General features: G+C 37.6%; 1 protein-coding gene across 1 annotated transcript in view; it reads left to right on the top strand.

Moving 5' to 3' along the window:
• Positions 1 to 17,316, top strand: part of LOC145261163 (uncharacterized) — a 123,404-nt gene extending 106,088 nt beyond the window's left edge. The window contains exon 2 of the mRNA XM_080119485.1: positions 12,614 to 17,316. Within this exon, the coding sequence (XP_079975611.1) occupies positions 12,687 to 16,304 (3,618 nt within the window). The 5' untranslated portion in view covers positions 12,614 to 12,686 and the 3' untranslated portion in view covers positions 16,305 to 17,316. The remainder of the gene's footprint in view (positions 1 to 12,613) is intronic.
• The last annotated feature ends 1,822 nt before the right edge of the window (positions 17,317 to 19,138 follow it).

The following is a 19,138-nucleotide window of genomic DNA, read 5'->3' as shown; positions in this document are numbered from 1 at the left end:
AGGAGTGAAGGGGAAATGGGGGCCAACTCCTCGGGGAGTAGGGGAGCTGGATAGTGACAATTGGTATGAAGGGTTGCCCATACATTGATTAAGGTCTTATATGTGGGGTCGCCCCCACATGTGGTCTTTGCTTGCAGTATGTATTTATTTGCTTCCCCACTGAGCAAATTAGGCACAAGGCCGTTTTTTAATGTGGAGAGAGAGGGAGGGGGAAGGGAAAAGGGGACCAGCTCCCAAGAGGTGGGAAATGGGAGCTGGATAGGAACTGTTGGTATGAAGGGTTGCCCCTACATTGACCAAGGTCTTATATTTGGGGTTTCCCCCACATATGGTCTTTGCTCGCAGTATCTGCCGGAACAGATGGTATTTATTTGCTCCCCCACCGAGCAAATTAGGCACAAGGCCGATTTTTAATGTGAGGAGTGAAGGGAGGGGGAATGGAAAAAGGGGACCAGCTCCTGAGAGGTGGGAAATGGGAGCTGGTTAAAGGTCAGGCATGTGGGGTTGCCCCCACATCTGGTCTTTACTAGTCATAGCTTGCAGTATCTGCTGGAACAGATGGTATTTATTTGCTCCCCCACCGAGCAAATTAGGCACAAGGCCGATTTTTAATGTGAGGAGTGAAGGGAGGGGGAAGGGAAAAAGGGGACCAGCTCCCGAGAGGTGGGAAATGGGAGCTGGTTAAAGGTCAGGCATGTGGGGTTGCCCCCACATCTGGTCTTTGCTAGTCATAGCTTGCAGTATCTGAAGAACAGATACTACACTTTGATCTTGACCCAAAGGCCAGTTGTAGCTCAAAACAAAGGAGTGATTATCTGACCCAGAAAGGGGCAAGAAAGAATGAGCATATAGTTTCGTGTTTAATATGGTGTCAGTAATGTACGCGTGAAACAAAACGAAATGAATAACTTATTTTTTCTTTCACTTAAAAAGTTGTCTTTCCTTTGTGAGTCTCAACACACAACGTTTGCTCCATTTTAAAAATAATAAAAGCGTTACAATGACATCGTTCGACTCCTGTCTTATCAATGGTATTTTGACCTCGATTGCCCCTGTCTTGTATTTACGTGTCTGGGAATGTTTCTGTTTGCAGATTAAGGCCATTGTGGCATGTGCTAATGTGACCCGTGTCAAAATTCATACTAGCTAACTTAATCGCTACTCACTGGCATAGGATCCTTAATATGTAACACAAGTTTCACTTTCTTCATTTCATATGGATGTGAATTGTACAGCCATAGAAGAATTTATCAATACCTCATCACACCCCAATTGAAATGAATGGCTCTCATCTTGGGGGAGCTCCATGTTTTGACAAGCTTCTGAGACTCACGTTCACTCCTGATCTGAAATGCAACATATACATCAAATCTGTTACCAAGATCGCTGGAACAATGGTTGGATCACTCTACCGCTCCAGTAGGTATCTCACTGTCGATGCGATCACCTATCTGTATAAGAGCCAGGTATGTCCTAAAATGGAGTACTGCTGCCACATCTGGGCAGGAGTTCCCTATCCTGTCTTGATAGAGTTCAAAACCAGCTTCGAAACCGAGTAGGTGAGGCCCTTTTCTCTTCCCTGTAACCTCTTTTCCACAGAAGAGACGTTGTGAGCCTGTCTCTGCTCTATTGTTATTTTCATGGCAAGTGCTCAACTGGACTCCAAACTATGCTCCCTCTTGCCAAACTTTCACAAAAACACTCGACTAGCTACAACCGCTGTATACGATTTCCCTTACTCTCTATATCTGCCTAAATCTAAACACAGATTCCATGAACAAAGCTTCTTTCCCAGAACTGCCCGCCTGTGGAAAACTGTTCTGCTGGACTGCTTCCCAGTTGAATACAACAGGGTAGCCTTTAAATCCAATGTAAATAAATTCTTGTTGAGCCGTCCCCATAAATAATCAAATTCCACCCAATTTACACGATTAGCGATTATTACAGAACCACCTTACATTCATTAAACCTTACCATCGATTGGACTCTGACTCCTTGTGTTGATAAGTGGTGACTCCCAAGTTAAAAAAAAATTGTCATCATCAGATAACCAAGAATAAGCTGGTTAGGATCACGGAGTGATGTCTGGCTTGGCCATTATTTGGGTTAGCCAATTGAAGCAATTACAAATCTCCGTACAATGAATAAATAATGGAGAGAAAGAATTGCCATTCCAAGAAATGCAATTACATTCCGCAAATGACGATGGCTTTGTCTGTCTCTGGCAATGATGCCTAGCGCCGACTGGAAATGACATTCTGGAATATTTGCAGAAATTAAGCAATGGCAGAGGAGGAATTATGAGTCTTCCTCGCAATTAAGCGGTTGGACGATTTTGTGATGGAAAGACTGCATATTTTGAAGATAAAATCTCTGTAATACTCAAAGACTTTTACAGGCAGGGAGGAATTTGTTTTTTTCTTCCGTGGCAGAAGTTTATCATTTTTTTTTTTTTTTTTTTTTTAGATTTTTTTTCATTGTATTCTATAACATCTATATAGAAACAGCATAATGTAGTGGTTACAGGTGTTGTCTGTGAACTTGGTGTGTCAGGTTCGAGTTCTGTCAAGATGTACTGTAACATTTTTGTTAACACCCTTGGGAAAAGTATGAATCCATGGTAAAAGTGAAACAGTTTACTTGATGACACCTTCCGGCTTTGAAATCGGAAATAGACAAGCAGTTTGTATAATCTGGATTATTTAAACTACTACAGGGTGGAACGATAAAAATGTCGCCATAAAGAAAACAACACTACATCTTTATTTTAAAACTTTTATTGAAAAAAAAATCAATTCAAGTAACTTGATTATATAGTAGAGCTGACATCTATTCAATGTAGCCGCCTTCAGCCTCAATCACTCCCTCGATATGGGTCCAAAACTGGGAATATGCTTTTTCCACAAGCACTGGTGGAAGCTTGGGGAATACTCAGCAGATAGTGGCGATCAGGCTGGCTTTGATGTTGTGGGAGGTCATGTTGGTGATGTTCTCGATGTATGATCAAACAAAATAGTCCAGCAGGTTCGGGTCAGAGGAGGAGTGGGGACCAGTGAGAGAAGCATACAAAGTTGTAGCACTCCTTCTGAAGTCAAATCTGGGTCTCTTTGGACTTGTGGGCCAGTGTCAAGTCCTGCTGTCACGCCCAGAGTCTGCTAGTGGTAACTTAATTGCACCAGCACATCCAGGTACAGTTTCATGTTGACTTTCAAGCCGACTTCAAAGATGTGAGGTAGCATGATTTGGCCCTCACTTGAAACCACATGAAAAATCATAACCGTAGCTGGAAACTTTGTTTTCATCACCTGGCACATCACTGTTATTCGTAGCAATCCAGCGATGCATTTTTAAGGTGCTGGCAATGGCCTTGTTTTCATAACTTGGGTTGGTAAAGAGCATGAGTTGTATAACACCGCAGCTCCAATCTCATGCATTGAACATTGTGTCAATTTCAGACATTATAGAAGGCTCCTGTCACTCTTGGGATTTGTACACAATTGGAAAACTAGTAGATGGTCTGAAACAAAAATAGCCAGTTTTCATCGAACAGAAATGGAATCATGTCGTCTTTTCTATGGTGACAATTTTATTGTTCCACCCTGTATTCTCATCTTCAGTGTTATTCGCCCAACGTTTCAGTCAATGTAACCTCTGACCTTCTTCAGATGCATCTTATCAAATTAGGGAATCTGCACAGAATTTCGAACATGCTTTATTTAATGCATGAGGATAGCATGTTCTCATCCCGTCAGTCATGACTAGGTAGAAGTCTTAAGAAATTCACAATTGTATTTTACTGTCACCCGCACCGAGGATTGAACCTTCAACCTCCAGAAGAGTATAACTTACAACTGAATTTTTCCAAGCACATTATCCACTAGTGAACATTTATAGTTTTAATTTAATTTTAAAACTTATTTTTATTTTAAGATGTACATTCTTACTACTTATACGTCCTTCCATACCAACTGGCACTGATACCTCAACTGTTCTACATCTGTCAGCCCAAGAACTAACTTATCTATTTTTTTCAATGTGACCATACCAACCAAGTCTCCTGTTCCGCACACATCTATCTACACACTGTCCAGATTTAATCTTTCTCTGAGCTCATCGGATCTGAGTCTGTCTTTAATACTCACATTATACATCCATCATATCATTCTCATATCATTTGTCTTCATGCAACGCATGTCCTCAACGCTCATTTGCCAGGTTTCACTTCTATACATCATCACACTGCGTGCACAGTTAAAGTTAAAAGAAGATTCGATAAACCTGGCTTAGACGGGATACTCCAACAAGTAATCTATAATGCAGAGTTGATGGGCGTTTCAGTTCGTATTAAATGTGATCTCGTCTATCCCTCAAGCAATGGCTGTCTATTCTCAGCCTCGTTTCCATTTCCTCAGCCTCGTTTCCATTTCCTGAGATTTCTTTACTTACTGAAGTATAGTAAGCCAAACATGTCTTCTGGCTTTCATAGTTAAGCAAGAACGGATATTTTTAAAGATGCGTCCATTCAATATGTGTTAAGCGATGAAGATTCTGCTTTTGACTTTAGCATGACAGACCAACTGACAGAGATATAGATACATACACGCATATATATATATATATATATATATATATATATATATATATATATATATATATATATATTAGGTTGAAAAGAAAGTTCTTGAGGAATTTTTTATTTTGATTTCAAATTATTTATTTTCAAATTAGTTTTCGTTATAATACCTTTACTTTATATATCACTAGCAGTTCAGCCCAGCTTTGCTTGGGCCCTATGTACTGTTCATAACTTTATGTGCATATATATATATATATATATATATATATTAAAAATTTAGACTCATGTCCAGGTAACCTACATCTAAAATTTCAAATGTTTAGACCCAAAATTTGCTGAATAGTTTGCTAGAGACCGCAAAAGTCAAATCTTTTGAACTTCAACTCCTTGGTAGCCAAATTTTCGGCCAAAAAAACGATTAAAAAGCTTGTCCTATGTCTGAATACACTTTATGTAAAATCTCAAATGTTTAGACCAAAAATTGGCTGAGAGGTAAATTTTTTTTAACTTTGACCCCAATTTTGACCCCTTAACATTTATTGTTTTAGACTCAAATCAAATTAAAAAATTTGATCCATGTCTAAGGAACCTACATCTAACCTACATCTAAAATTTCAAGTGTTTAGACCCAAAATTGGCGGAGGAGTTTGGTAGAATTTTCAAAGTTCAAATCGTTGAACTTTGACCCTATGACAGTCAAATTTCTGGCCGAAGACCGATTAAAAAAATTTTCCCAAATCTCAGTACCCCTTATATCCAATCTCGAGTTTGTAGACTGAAAATTGACAGAGTAATTTTGTAAGGAAATGTACACACACACAGACACACACACAGACAATTTCACTTTTATATATAGATAGATTTTAAAGAATATTTTTCGCTCTGTTTACTTGTTTAAAACAGTTATGTCTTCTTTTAGCAACACTGATTACAAGATGGAAAAAAGCAAATTCGCAATTTTCATATTTCAATTCAAGCTAGAACAAATGCTGCTGAATCAGCTGGCAATATCAACAAAGCATTTGACCCAGGAACCACTACTAAACGCACAGCACAATGGCGGTTTAAGAAATTTCGTGGCAGCGACGAGAGTCTTGAAGATCATGAGCATAGTGGTCGGCGATCGGATATTGACAATGATCAATTAAGAGCCTTAGACAAAATAAATCCTGTTCAAGAACTTGCTTCTGAATTAGATATAACATATACAACGATTTCCAACCACTTGAGAGAGATTGGAAAGACAAAAACTTCCACATTTTTTTTACAAACCTTGAAAAATTCAATCATAAAAAAATAAGAAATAATTTCGGAAATCTTTTGAAATCGCCCAGGTAAAAACTGTCAAATATAAATAAATAATTTTGTTTTTTGTTTCGCTGGTATCTTAGTATTTTTTTTTATCTATTTTCCAACATTTTTTCCGAAAAATCAATAAAAATGGTATAAACGTTTTTGATCCTAAATTAGATATATTTTATTTTATCATTCCAATATAATTTAATATGTAAAAAAAAAAAAACTAAGACGTGAATCCCACCCACCCCTCACCCCCAAAAAATTCTGATAAGATTGCGTGGGGGAGGGGACTATGTGATTTTATTTTGTGTAAATTATTTTATTTCAGTTTATATATAATTCAGCTTTTTTTTCTTTTTTAATAATCTGTAAAAACAGCGAAATAAAACCTCATAGCTTAAAGGGAAATAACTCATAGGTTAAATGAAAACTTACTTCCTTTTTTTGAAACCCTATGGAATAAGGAAATAATTGACTTTATTTTGTATTTTTTGTGTACTAACAATGAATGTTGTAAATCATAAGTTGCTAAATTTTAACTCTCTTCATATGCTCTATCTCGAATATTGAGCTCTTTTATCTGTTTGGATTGATTTGTATATATTAGTATTGATATTTATATTTTCTTTTTAAAATTTTACAATCTTAAATTCCGAATATGTAGCTCTCGGACATTTGTGACAGCAAGCGTGAAGGAAGGGGGCGAATTTTAAAGAGGGGGCGGGGGGGACGTCCGGTTTAAACATATTTTTTTTTGTTCGTATATGCATCATTTTTGGTTTTAGATAGAATGGGTTGGGCAAAGTGTGTGTTTGTTGAATGCCAGTAAACACAGAGAAGTAGACCATTCGCTGAGGTTTTTTTTATTTATGGGGGATTGTGGTCTCGGGAAACCCCGCCTATCGGACCTGAGAGAAAGAGAGATAAATGAAAACTTCTTTAGAGATAGGTTAGTTTAGAAGTCAATTTCTTATGGTCGTCCAATGTGAAATGGACGTTAAACTGATGATCATGGCCATGATCATGATATACAGTGACAGGTACTACCACTATGGAAAAAAAAACTTAAGAACAAATAAACGCTGGTATCTTAGTATTTTGTTTGAAAAATATACATCAACAATTATCGACTTAAGACAAAATAAAATAAGATGTAAATAAACATAAAAATGCACCCTTAAACGAACAATAGCAACAAATGGCTCTTTATGAACAGACATTGAACATATTGAAGTGTCATCTCTACTTAGCATAAAATATATTGCGATTTTCTCTTTGGTTTCATTTGCTATCTCAGATAATCTGACGCTGTTCGGGCGTCATACCATCCAACAACTGTAATATATAGTTTTTAATTGAAATTCTTCAGTTAATACACTGCTAGCCTGAACGTAATCTCGACGAGGTTAAATGAAATAAATTATAATAAAAAATGGCTAAAATATTTAGTTGATTTTTTTTCTTGTAAGTTTTATTCCCGCTCTATAACGTATTGAGCTCCCCTATAGGGGGTGCACAAAAAAATGAAAACTGCTTGTCTTGAACCAATGATTCGTTTTTTTACTCTTTTTTTTTTTTTTTTTTTTTTCTTGCGTTGAAGTGTTGATCATCTATTATAAACTGGTTTCTATTCCAGACTTAGTAACTTTTATTCCCGCTCTATAACTGTTGTGGAGACGCCCACTAATTAGCATACGTGGGTGAAACGATATAGATAAAGGTATCAAATCAGCAAGACCAGGGAGCTGTGTTCGAACGCCGGATAGGCAAGACGCATGTGCCGGTTGCTTCATGAAAGACTTTAACACGCCCTCTGCCGGACAATCTTCCAACTGCAGTACAACTGCACCTTTGTAAATAAGTATTATATTTTCGTCTTAATATGTTTGTTTTACCTTTACTTTCTGCGTTCGTGTTGTTATTGATACAGACACAACAATAACGTATTCAGCTCTCCTATAGGGGGTGCACAAAAAATGAAAACTGCTTGTCTTGGACCAATGATTCGTGTTTTTACTCCTTTTTTTCTTGTGTTGAAGAGTTGATCATCTATTATAAACCGGTTTCTACTCCAAACTTAGTCTGGTCAGACTGATGAAACTCGATACATTCAACAGACACTATGTTACATAGATAACTATATGACGTATATATATGTGTATGTCGTATAGCGGGTCGTGTCTTCTAGTGTGTATAGAATGTTTAATAGTTCGTGTAATATTCTTATTTAGCGTAGCGGTGTGTATACAAAATGTATTCATGTAAAGGTGTGTCAACAGACACCAAGCGTGTCTCATTTAATGTATGTATAATATGTTCTCATTTAATGTATGTATAATATCTTCTCTTTTGATGTATGTATAATATCTTCCCTTTTAATGTATGTACAAAATGCTGTTCGTCTCCTATGTGGGTGCGTGTTACACATTTAATTACTGTTCACAAAACATGTGCACAAACGTAAACAATAAAAATCTTATGACGGAGTATACTTATGCCCTATGGCTGTTCAATACCGAATCACTAACCTTCATTTCATCCGGTTTCATTTCTCAGGAAGTTCTGTAACAAATACATCTCCCTCTGAAAGGAATCACCAGATAACAGGTTATATTTAACATATAACTTTATTTTCACGGGTTATGTGACATCCCTCGGAGTTTGCCAAACCTTCTCTTTTGGGTTTCTACATCTTGCTGTTTCACCTAATATACTCCCGTGGATGTAAAAGTGACGACCGATCCCACAGTCAGTTATTTCCTTATTCCATGGAGTATAAAAAAGGATGTAAGTTTTCATTTAACCTATGAGTTATTTCCCTTTAAGCTATGAGATTTTATTTCCCTGCTTGAATTTCATAGATGAAGATGGCTATGTTTTATGCTTCCAAAAATCCAAAATATGGTCAACTTTCAGGAAAATCCTTACAACTTGGGATATTTGGTTTATCTTAAATAGTATGTGACTTCACCTGGCAATATGTTTTTTACTTGGTAACGCCAAGTATGTACAGCTAGTATCCACAGTGATGTCATATATTCATGCTCTGTTACTGTGTTACCTCAGAAAACCCCTACAATAGTTGCAAATAATCCTCCCATGACAGAAATCCCTCATCCGTCTACTACTCAAAATAATTATTGAATCGACTGATCCACCGATCGTTTCACCCACAAATAACAACGTCACAATCAACAACAGTAATAATAATATCAATATTGATGAATATCGTACAATGGCAACAATAATAACAGCAATATATTCATAATGATAACCCTGCTCATTTTTCTCAAGACACTTATAATACTCAAATCTCACCCCTGAATATAGATCAAAATATCCCAGTAGAAATTGAATCTACTATTGCTGATTATAACAGCCTTGAAATAAACAGTAATCCAACCCCAACTCCTAACATAAATCCACATACCATTAACACCACACGACCACCAGGCAAAATATACACTTATATTAGTGCTACTTCAACATTAATAAAGGTTAGAATATCTAACCACTATTCTTCCTTTAATGATTAAATCACTGATAATAACCAGGGAACTTCCCTAACCACTTTAATTTAAAAAAACTTCAACAATCTAAAAACATTCCTTTCTCTATAAATTAGGCTATTCCTAAAAAGTCTAAGTCTTACACTCCAGGTTCTAAGTCTTGTCACTTCTGCAATCGTGGTGGGCGATAACACCGTTTGCTTTTTTTTTCACCTCCTTTTCCTCTGGCGTGCTACGGGTTTGAGCCTGTCTACTACTCCTTTTTCTTTTTGCGTTCGCAATTTTGTTTTTGTTTTTGCTCAACCAACACCCTTACACACACCTCCACACACCCGGACAACGCCGTGCTCCTAGCTAGGCTAGTCTATTATATAAAGGGAAAATGTCTGTTTGTTTGTGTGTTTGTGCGTATGTTCGCTAAAAACATTTGACACATGTGATCAACACTGACAAAATTGGTATCGTTTTAAAGCTCAGTCTCTTGGCCAACAAATATCCAAAAATTGGACAAAAACATTTATTTTTTTACCGTCAACTGAGCTGTTTTCTACAAGGAGAGGTCACTTTTTTGTTGATATTTTAGCAAAGTCATCATACACCTTGCAACGACTAAACTTATTTTAAAATCTGCCGACGTCGTTTGTCATACTGGGCGGGGAGGGGAGGAGGCTAACCAGTTTGCTTTTTTTCTCTTTCTTTTCCTCCTGCCTGCTTGCTTACGATATATATATATATATATATATATATATATATATATATATATATATATATATATATATTTGCGCTCAAACGGGTACTTGCTGCTATTTCCAAATTTTTTAGGGAGTTGGTTAATTTTTTTTTTTTTTTAGGTCTCTGTTGCTGATTATCCTTACCATAAAACCTCTCCACATCCGGCCAATGCCGGGTACTCATGCAAGTTTCTTTTGTTGTTGTTGTTGTTGTTGTTGTTGTTGTTGTTGTTTTCTTTTTGTTTACAAAATTCTGCTTTCGGTTTCGCTTCTGACTGACGGCACCCAAACGATGCCCTCCCCGCTCACATTGTCACAACTTTTCTTTTTAATTAAAAGCGGATTTTACGATCAGGAACCCTGCCCCCTTCCTAATTTGTTTTTTTTTTTTTTTTTTTTTTTTTTACACCCGAGCAATGCCAGGCGGCCTACTAGTGTGTATATATATATATATAAAATAAATTCCACAGCCAAACAACGTCGCAGCCCACAAGAGCCATGACAGTCAAAGCACCGGAAGTCCAAGACTCGAGTTTCGCCCTCATTTGGGCTCATCAGTTAGACACATCCGAACTCAGGATTCGAAACCCGAGCCTCTTGCATGCAAGGTAAGCACTCTACCAACTGAGCAAACGCCCTGCACACAAGAATTTCTATTAACCAACACAGATCAAGCAAAGCGCGCCGAAATCCGACTGTGAAATGAACCTACTTCGTCTCAACAAGGATGCGGTCATCCAACCAGCTAATAACCCCAAGTCAATGTCTCACAAGTAGGAGTTTTAACTCGAAAGGACGATGCCATCCAGCAATGCTAACCAAGCGAGCAACTTATGATAGGATTTTCAGAATGTGAGAGATTGTATATATAATAAATTCCACAGCCAAACAACGTCGCAGCCCACAAGAGCCATGACAGTCAAAGAACCGGAAGTCCAAGACTCGAGTTTCGCCCTCATTTGGGCTCATCAGTTAGACACATCCGAACTCAGGATTCGAAACCCGAGCCTCTTGCATGCAAGGTAAGCACTCTACCAACTGAGCAAACGCCCTGCACACAAGAATTTCTATTAACCAACACAGATCAAGCAAAGCGCGCCGAAATCCGACTGTGAAATGAACCTACTTCGTCTCAACAAGGATGCGGTCATCCAACCAGCTAATAACCCCAAGTCAATGTCTCACAAGTAGGAGTTTTAACTCGAAAGGACGATGCCATCCAGCAATGCTAACCAAGCGAGCAACTTATGATAGGATTTTCAGAATGTGAGAGATTGTATATATAATAAATTCCACAGCCAAACAACGTCGCAGCCCACAAGAGCCATGACAGTCAAAGAACCGGAAGTCCAAGACTCGAGTTTCGCCCTCATTTGGGCTTATCAGTTAGACACATCCGAACTCAGGATTCGAAACCCGAGCCTCTTGCATGCAAGGCAAGCACTCTACCAACTGAGCAAACACCCTGCACACAAGAATTTCTATTAACCAACACAGATCAAGCAAAAATATATATATATATATATATATATATATATATATATATATATATATATGAGAGAGAGAGAGAGAAAGAGAGCAAAATCAACTGAAAAATTTTCAAATGTCCAAGTCACAAGAAAATCGTGAAGTGGATTTATTTTTCTATGAAAGCGTTATTTAGCTTTGAATAAAATCTATAATTTTAAAAAACAATCCAACACAGTATTTATTCTTTTGTTAATCAATATTTATTTGATTATAATCTTTTGTTTAAAATTTTGTTTATAATCTATTTTCGGTGGTATAACACCTTCTTCAGGAATAGAGGTAGTTTATGTTATGTTCAGTTAAAAAAAAAGTCATCCGTCAGACTTCCATGAGTTTTGAACCTGGATATTATCATTGTAAGAACTACTACCTTCGTAGTGTGTACTCTGCCGATTCCTTTTTGTCGACTAATCATATGTTTCTATTTGTGTATGAACAGACAAACGCCAAAAACATCACAATTTTTGAAGAGTATATAGATAAATAAGTTATCAATGTTCTATTTATTCTATTTAATTATTTGAAGACTACCATCCTCATCTTCTAGTTGTTGTTTTACGACATTTCGACCAATTATGCCTCTGGCCTTCATGAGGAGGTTAACCGTGACAGGATAGGAATGTCGAACCTCCCAATTGCATTCACAGCAATTACTGCCTTTCATAGTTGTTATCGTCTCACCAATTGCTGTGGATGCAGTTGAGAGATTCGACATTTCTATCCCATCATGGTTAACCACCTGATGAAGGCCAGAGGAATAACTGGTCGAAACATCGTGAAACAACAACAAGAACAACTGAGGATAATAGTCCGCAATTAATTAAATAAAATAAATAAACCAAATTACTCATCTCAAAAGAATTCCAAATTAATTCAATAATTTTTCAATGTTCATCTAAAAATTTTCCGAAATATAATAAATGCTTTATTTTACCAATCTTTTTATTTATTTTTTTTTGTCTTTCCAGAACAACCTCTGCTGCTTCTGCTGCATATTTTTGGTCTGAGAATTTCCAAGTAAATTGCAGATCCAATGCTAAAATGCAATCAACAGGAAACTCCATCGCCATCACCTTCAGTCTTGTTTTGGTCATGGTGTCTGGATATCTGGAACGCCGTTTTACAACTCACTGGCACAACGAGACAGAAACCGTCATGGTCTTCCAGCACCACAATCCCAGCGAGTGCCTCTATAACAATGACGCAGACAGCCTGATTTGTGTTGACAATTTCTCTTTCAATTCCATATCTTCGGAATGGCGTATGCGACCAAAGAACATCTCGTATGTATATGTCCGGTGCAGAGAGCAAAACATGCTATCGGATTACCCAAACAAATGCATATGCAAGTCTGGTGAGAGTTCAGCTTCAATAGAGAAGCATCAGAAAAAAGATAAGTTTAAATTCTGTGAAGTGACCTCTGTGCTTTTTGGGACCCTTAATCATTTACACTCTCTGCAGGCCTTGGATCTAGCGTATAACGAAATCGAAGTTATACAAAATGAAGCCTTTTCAGGCCTAGAAAACCTCAGATATATTGCCCTCTCACATAACCCAATCAGAACTCTACCGGACGAATTATTCTGCCCTTCTTTGCATTTGGAGTATGTTCACCTGCAGCAGTTAAATATCTCGCTTTTCCCGTCTTCCAGTTTTCAATGCCGCAATACGAAGCTTAAAGTATCGTATCTTGATTTTAGTTGGAATAAAATCCGCACGCTTTACGACAATCAATTTAAAATGCTACCTTCACTTACTTTTTTAAATCTGTCAAACAATATGATCAACAACATCTACTTGGATGCTTTCTTCAACACAAAATCGTTACAAGCTTTAGACCTCTCTGCTAATTCCTTAACAAATCTGCCACCCAGATTCTGCCAGAGGTTGAAGAATGTCTCTAGCCTCTATTTGTCCGGTAACCGCATCATAGTTCTCCATGCCACGCCCCTGCTAAACTGTTCGGGTCTTCAGTATCTCGATTTGTCTTCCAACCGTATCAATCACATCCCACAGGGGCTTGATTTGCCGTCTTTGCAGTCACTCAAACTCTCGGAAAATGACTTGACCGAACTCCGACCATCCATGTTTAGTGCCTTGTCGTCTCTGCTGTTCATGGATATGTCACAGAATCAAATCAAACGTATCATGCCGGAAACCTTTGCAAAAACACCAAATCTTCGGCGCCTTACTATGAGGAGAAATAAACTTGAAGACGGTTCCGCCTTCAACAAAGTGTTCCATCGGATGGACAAGCTAAACTTTCTTGACCTCAGTGCCAATCTTCTGAACTCTTTGAGTAATAACAGTTTTGCAAACCTGAAGAGCCTCGAATTTCTAGATTTGTCATATAATTATATTACCTTCTTCAATCCGACAGTGTTCCAGGGTTTATTTGAGCTGAAAACCCTCAACCTGCGGGGGAACAAAATCTCCTTGCTCCCTTCAGGGGCCTTCAGGGACCTTACTTCTTTAAAAACACTGGATCTGTCCCAGAACTATATATCCACTATACAGATCAATGCATTCCCAGAGAGTTCTTTTATGTTGAACCTTGTCCAGAACTCTCTTCAAACTGTTCCCGCAGGGTTAGAGAATACGAATGTTACCGACTTGGACCTTAGTCGAAACATCATCAGAAAACTGAATTACCAATGTTTTGGCGGCATGAGGAATCTTGGAACTCTTGATCTCAGTCACAATAGTATAGGTGAAATTATACCCGGTGCCTTTCTCAGTTTGGTAAACTTAAAGAATTTGAGCTTGGAGAGCAACGAGTTGACGATAGATTTTGAGGACAATTATTTTGAAGGGCCCGTTTATCTTGAGTGGTTAAACTTAGCTTATAATAAAATCCAGCATTTGAATAGTATTTTCAAGAACCATCCGTTCCAGAACATCCAATACCTAAATTTATCGCATAACCCAATCAAAGAGATCTTGGAGAACCTCTCCCCATCCTATGAGACATGTAGGATCTGCATGCTCTCACTCGACAGCTGTAATATCACGGAGGTGGCCCAATTTGCTTTTAACGGACTCGATAATTTGAAATCTGTCTATTTGAGAAATAATTTGCTTTCACGCTTAAAGCCTTTTATAACAAACCAAGAGCTCACGGTGTGGCTACATGGAAATCCATTAATCTGTTCCTGCGATATGAAGTGGTTAAAACGGACCCACCATGTGTACAGCGGCAAGACGCTTCCAAAGTCAGACTATCTAGTCGAGACCTGCACTTTTATGCAGAACTCTCTCATTAAGGAGGTAGCTAACACCAACGTCGAAGAGTTCCTTTGTGTCTCAAAAGCTAGCTGCGACGAAAGTTGCCTTTGTTACAGCAACGAGCTGACTGAACTGCCTTCGAAGATGATCTGTACGGGGAGATTATCGGCGCTTCCAAAGAGGATCGCATTCACGAGTAAGCAGATTTTTCTTGATGGCAATAACTTTGAGCAGATTGGAGAGCTCTCTTCGATAACCAATGAAAATGGAATGCAAGCAAAGGAGATCTATCTCAACTCGAGTCGTATCGTATCCGTCAGTGCTGATCTCGTGCAGAACTTTCCTCGTCTTGTTATTCTGCATTTGGACGACAACAAAATAACGCATTTACCACAGTTTTTATTTAAACGGCTCACCCGTCTAGAAGAGCTCTATTTGAACAGAAACGAATTGACACATGTCAGCCCAGAAGACTTTGCAGGGCTCCATTCCCTGAAGCATCTCGATGTATCCAATAATAAATTGAGAATCCTCCCGCCAAGCACCCTTTCATCCTTTAGTTCATTGCAGGAACTTCGTTCGTTGCACCTGGAGAAAAATCCTTGGTACTGCGGTTGTGAGAGTAAAGACTTTTATCACTGGCTCCATTCTAATTATTCCATCTTGGGAAACCGGCGAGACATCCAATGTGATGGTAAGATCATCCTAGAACTGCACCCGTCCGCTTTCAGGTGCGAACCATCTGTCATCAAAAAAGTCCTTGTCATATCAATGATTGTCTCGATAATTATACTAGCGCTTATTCTCACATTCTTAGTACGTTATCGACGTGAAGTAGTCGCTTTGTTGTATGTCAAAATGAACCTCTCGCATTTCCGGCGTCGTAGCAAGATCTATCGTCCATTTGACATATTTTTGATTTACGACGAAATGGATAAGAACTGTCAGAAATGGCTTGAGTCTACGTTCCTACAGAAACTAGAGAACGGGCCGAAAGCCTTCAAGATCTTCATCCCCGACCGGAACAACGCAAATCTGGAGCGGAGACTCAGCATAGCGACCAATCCAACGGAACTTATAAAACAATGCAAATGCACCGTGATGATCGTGTCCCGTGACATCGCCTCAAATGATTGGTGTTCCATGTGTCTTCAAGCGGCTATTTCTTGGACCGCCAAAGAGCCGAGCCACAAGGTGATTCTTGTGTTCTACGGAAATGTCAACATCTCGACGCTGGATGATGAAATCAAGCGGAAAGTTCAGAGACGTGACTATCTCACAGCGCGTGGTCGGTGTTTCTGGTACCGGCTGGAGTACGAACTACCAAAGCCGACAGTGAGTGGTCAAGAAATGACCGAACATGAAGCACGCATGGAAGAAGATACGGCAATCATTCATAATTCAGTTGTCGTAGACAATACGTCTTATGTTTGATCTTTTTTTTTTATTTTCTTTTATTACACAGAATTTCAGATACAAAAATTATTCCGTCAATCTTTAATTTATAGATTGACGGCAATTTCTTTAATTGCTAAAATTTTAATATCAGGCGGACCCCCAAATATGTCACTTGTTGGATCGTTAATAAAATTCACAATCCTTTCTGCAATCGAACCATATTTGGTACAAGTAAACTTCAATTTACGCCTGAACAATCCACCGAGTTGCAATCATTAATCTCCAACAGTTTTTGCTTTATCTCTGTTCAGTGATAAGTACACTAGATATGATGCACAAAATTGCTAATAACTCTAAATCTTGGCAATGGCTCTCTTTATTTTTAGGAATAGTCTGTGCATTACTTTTATACAATCCTGCATGTAGTGATATGGGGGTGGTTATGTTCGGTGAACATGAAGTCCATTTGGGATCATACTGAGATGATCAGCAAAGTGCCTCCACAGCTATTCCAATGAATCACTGTGATGGCTTTCTTCAGTTTAGGAATAGTCTGGAGATTATTTGGTAGAGATTATCTCCACAGATTAATCTAAGTTGTTATGTTCCGGTGAGTGCGGTGCTCATTTATTATCACACCCCCTGCTGATGAGATGATCAACAAAGTGTCCCCCACATATCACTGACCAGCGATAGGGCTCTCAACTGCTTGAGAACGGAAGTGGCGGTGATCAAGAATTGCTATGGCCAAACAGGGCTGCAAAATCGATCCAACCATCTGCAAATGTAGAGAAGAGGACCGTATGATGCAAAATTACTTTGTCTGTTCTGTTAGTTAATCAGTGCACGTTGGAGGAATTGCAGAGTACAATAATAATAATAATTCAAACGACTGCATAATAAAAAAAAAAATGGAAAACACTGGTTCTCATTAGATCACTAAAGTTGAGCACCGTTGAACCTGGCCAGTATCAAACGGGTGATTATTTGGGAATAGCAGATGCTGTATGTAGGAGGACGTTGACACCTTCCTGGAAGAGCTGCAAAAAAAAAACCAACGTTGTTAACTCCCCTGATTGGAATGTACATGCGACTGGTGACCACTTGTAAATTTAATATTACCTTGACACTTCCTCCCTTGGAGGAAGCTGTTTCAACCCGCCTAGGGTAAGTGCTGCTGGCATAGCATACCTACTGTGAATTCAGCTTGAAAAAATTTTGCAAAGTAGAATAGTGATTCAAAGGACTGCATAAAAAGAAAGTGAGAAACATGCTTCAAAAACATGCAAAGAAAATTGAACAGCAATAAAACTTGGTGGAAACTTGAAGTTTATTTGTACCAAATATAGTTGGATCACAGAAAGGGTTATGAATTTTATTAACGATTTCATGGGTGGCATTTTTTAAGGGTCACCCTGTAATCGCCATCTTTATAGACATTCCTTTGCAATCAATTTTTTTTTTTTTTTTTTTTGGATGGAATTTTTGGTAAGGAACTTTATTTTCTTGAAGAACCAACAGCAATACATTCTTATACACTTCAGTTTTACCATAACATGTTACTAATCATTTTAAAGAAATGGCATTATTTTGGCATTTTTTTTTTTTTTTTTTTTGGATGGAATTTTGGTAAGGAACTTTATTTTCTGGAAGAACCAACAGCAATACATTCTTATACACTTCAGTTTTACCATAACATGTTACTAATCATTTTAAAGAAATGGCATTATTTTGGCATTTTTTTTTTTTTTTTTTTTTTTTTTTTTTGTCGAGGTTTTCCTCTATCAATATTTTTTTCTTGTTATTTGGGGGGGAGGGTGTTATGTGACCGAGCCATTCGAGCAGAAACTTCTTGCCTACTTGCACATGTATTCGATGTCACATAGCGCTAATACAATGATTAATGAATACATATTTAATTGCTGGGATCAAAATGTGTCTACAGAAAATGTAACCTTTCGGTCATCCTCGGTTGCAGCCAACCATATTTGATTTTTTAAACTGTATTTATCGGAAGAAAATTTTTCAGTCGAAGAACCAAGATCCATAGATGAATATTATACTTGTTTCTGTTATACTTTCTATTTAGTTGGTTTCTTTTAATTGCCATCTTTTTAAAGAATTTTGTATAATTGTGGCTGCCAATGTTACAGAAGTGGTCTCCCCCTTTTGTTTGCTGAAATTATAGGGGAGATTTTTTTTCTTTGGCTTATTTATTTTTTTAATGCCATGAGCAAATTTTTATTTTTATGACTATTTTTTCAGGAGAGAATTACACTATTTTTTTTAGTTTTTTATATCTTTGTTTGTTTATTTTTTGTAGTTGTTTGTTTTTCTTTTGTTGTTTTTTCTATTTTTTTTTTTTTTTTACACTTCGGTTAGAATTATTATCTTTCTTTTTTTGTACTTCTTAAGTTGATTATACTTTTCTGTCTTTTTTTTTTAGTCTCAGAGTGAAATTGTACTTTTCTTTTTTTTTCCTTTTTTTTTCACTTCTTGTGCTTTTTTCTCATTTTTTTTTTATATTTACATAGTATATATTTTACAGTGAACCTGTATGAGAGTGTCCACCCATCAAAATGTGTGTTTTACACCTTTTTTTAAAAAAACTTTTTTCAACGATTATCATAGATTACAAACATAAGTTCCATATTAGCAGAAAAAATTTTGAAAAAAAAAAAATAAATAAATAATTAAATGACTTTTTAGAAGGGGGGGGTCACTTTCTCGGGTAAAACTATACAAACACCGTGACAGCGAATTAACCCTACCCCTAACCCTAACCCCTAACCCTAACCCTAACCCTAAACCTAACCCTAACCCTAACCCTAACCCTAAACCCTAACCCTAACCCTAACCCTAATCCTAAC

The sequence above is a fragment of the Euprymna scolopes genome, chromosome 37 (genome assembly GCF_053919585.1).
Source record: "Euprymna scolopes isolate OS-2025 chromosome 37, ASM5391958v1, whole genome shotgun sequence".
NCBI classification, from domain to species: domain Eukaryota; kingdom Metazoa; phylum Mollusca; class Cephalopoda; order Sepiida; family Sepiolidae; genus Euprymna; species Euprymna scolopes.
This window is presented reverse-complemented; position numbering and strand designations above follow the sequence as displayed.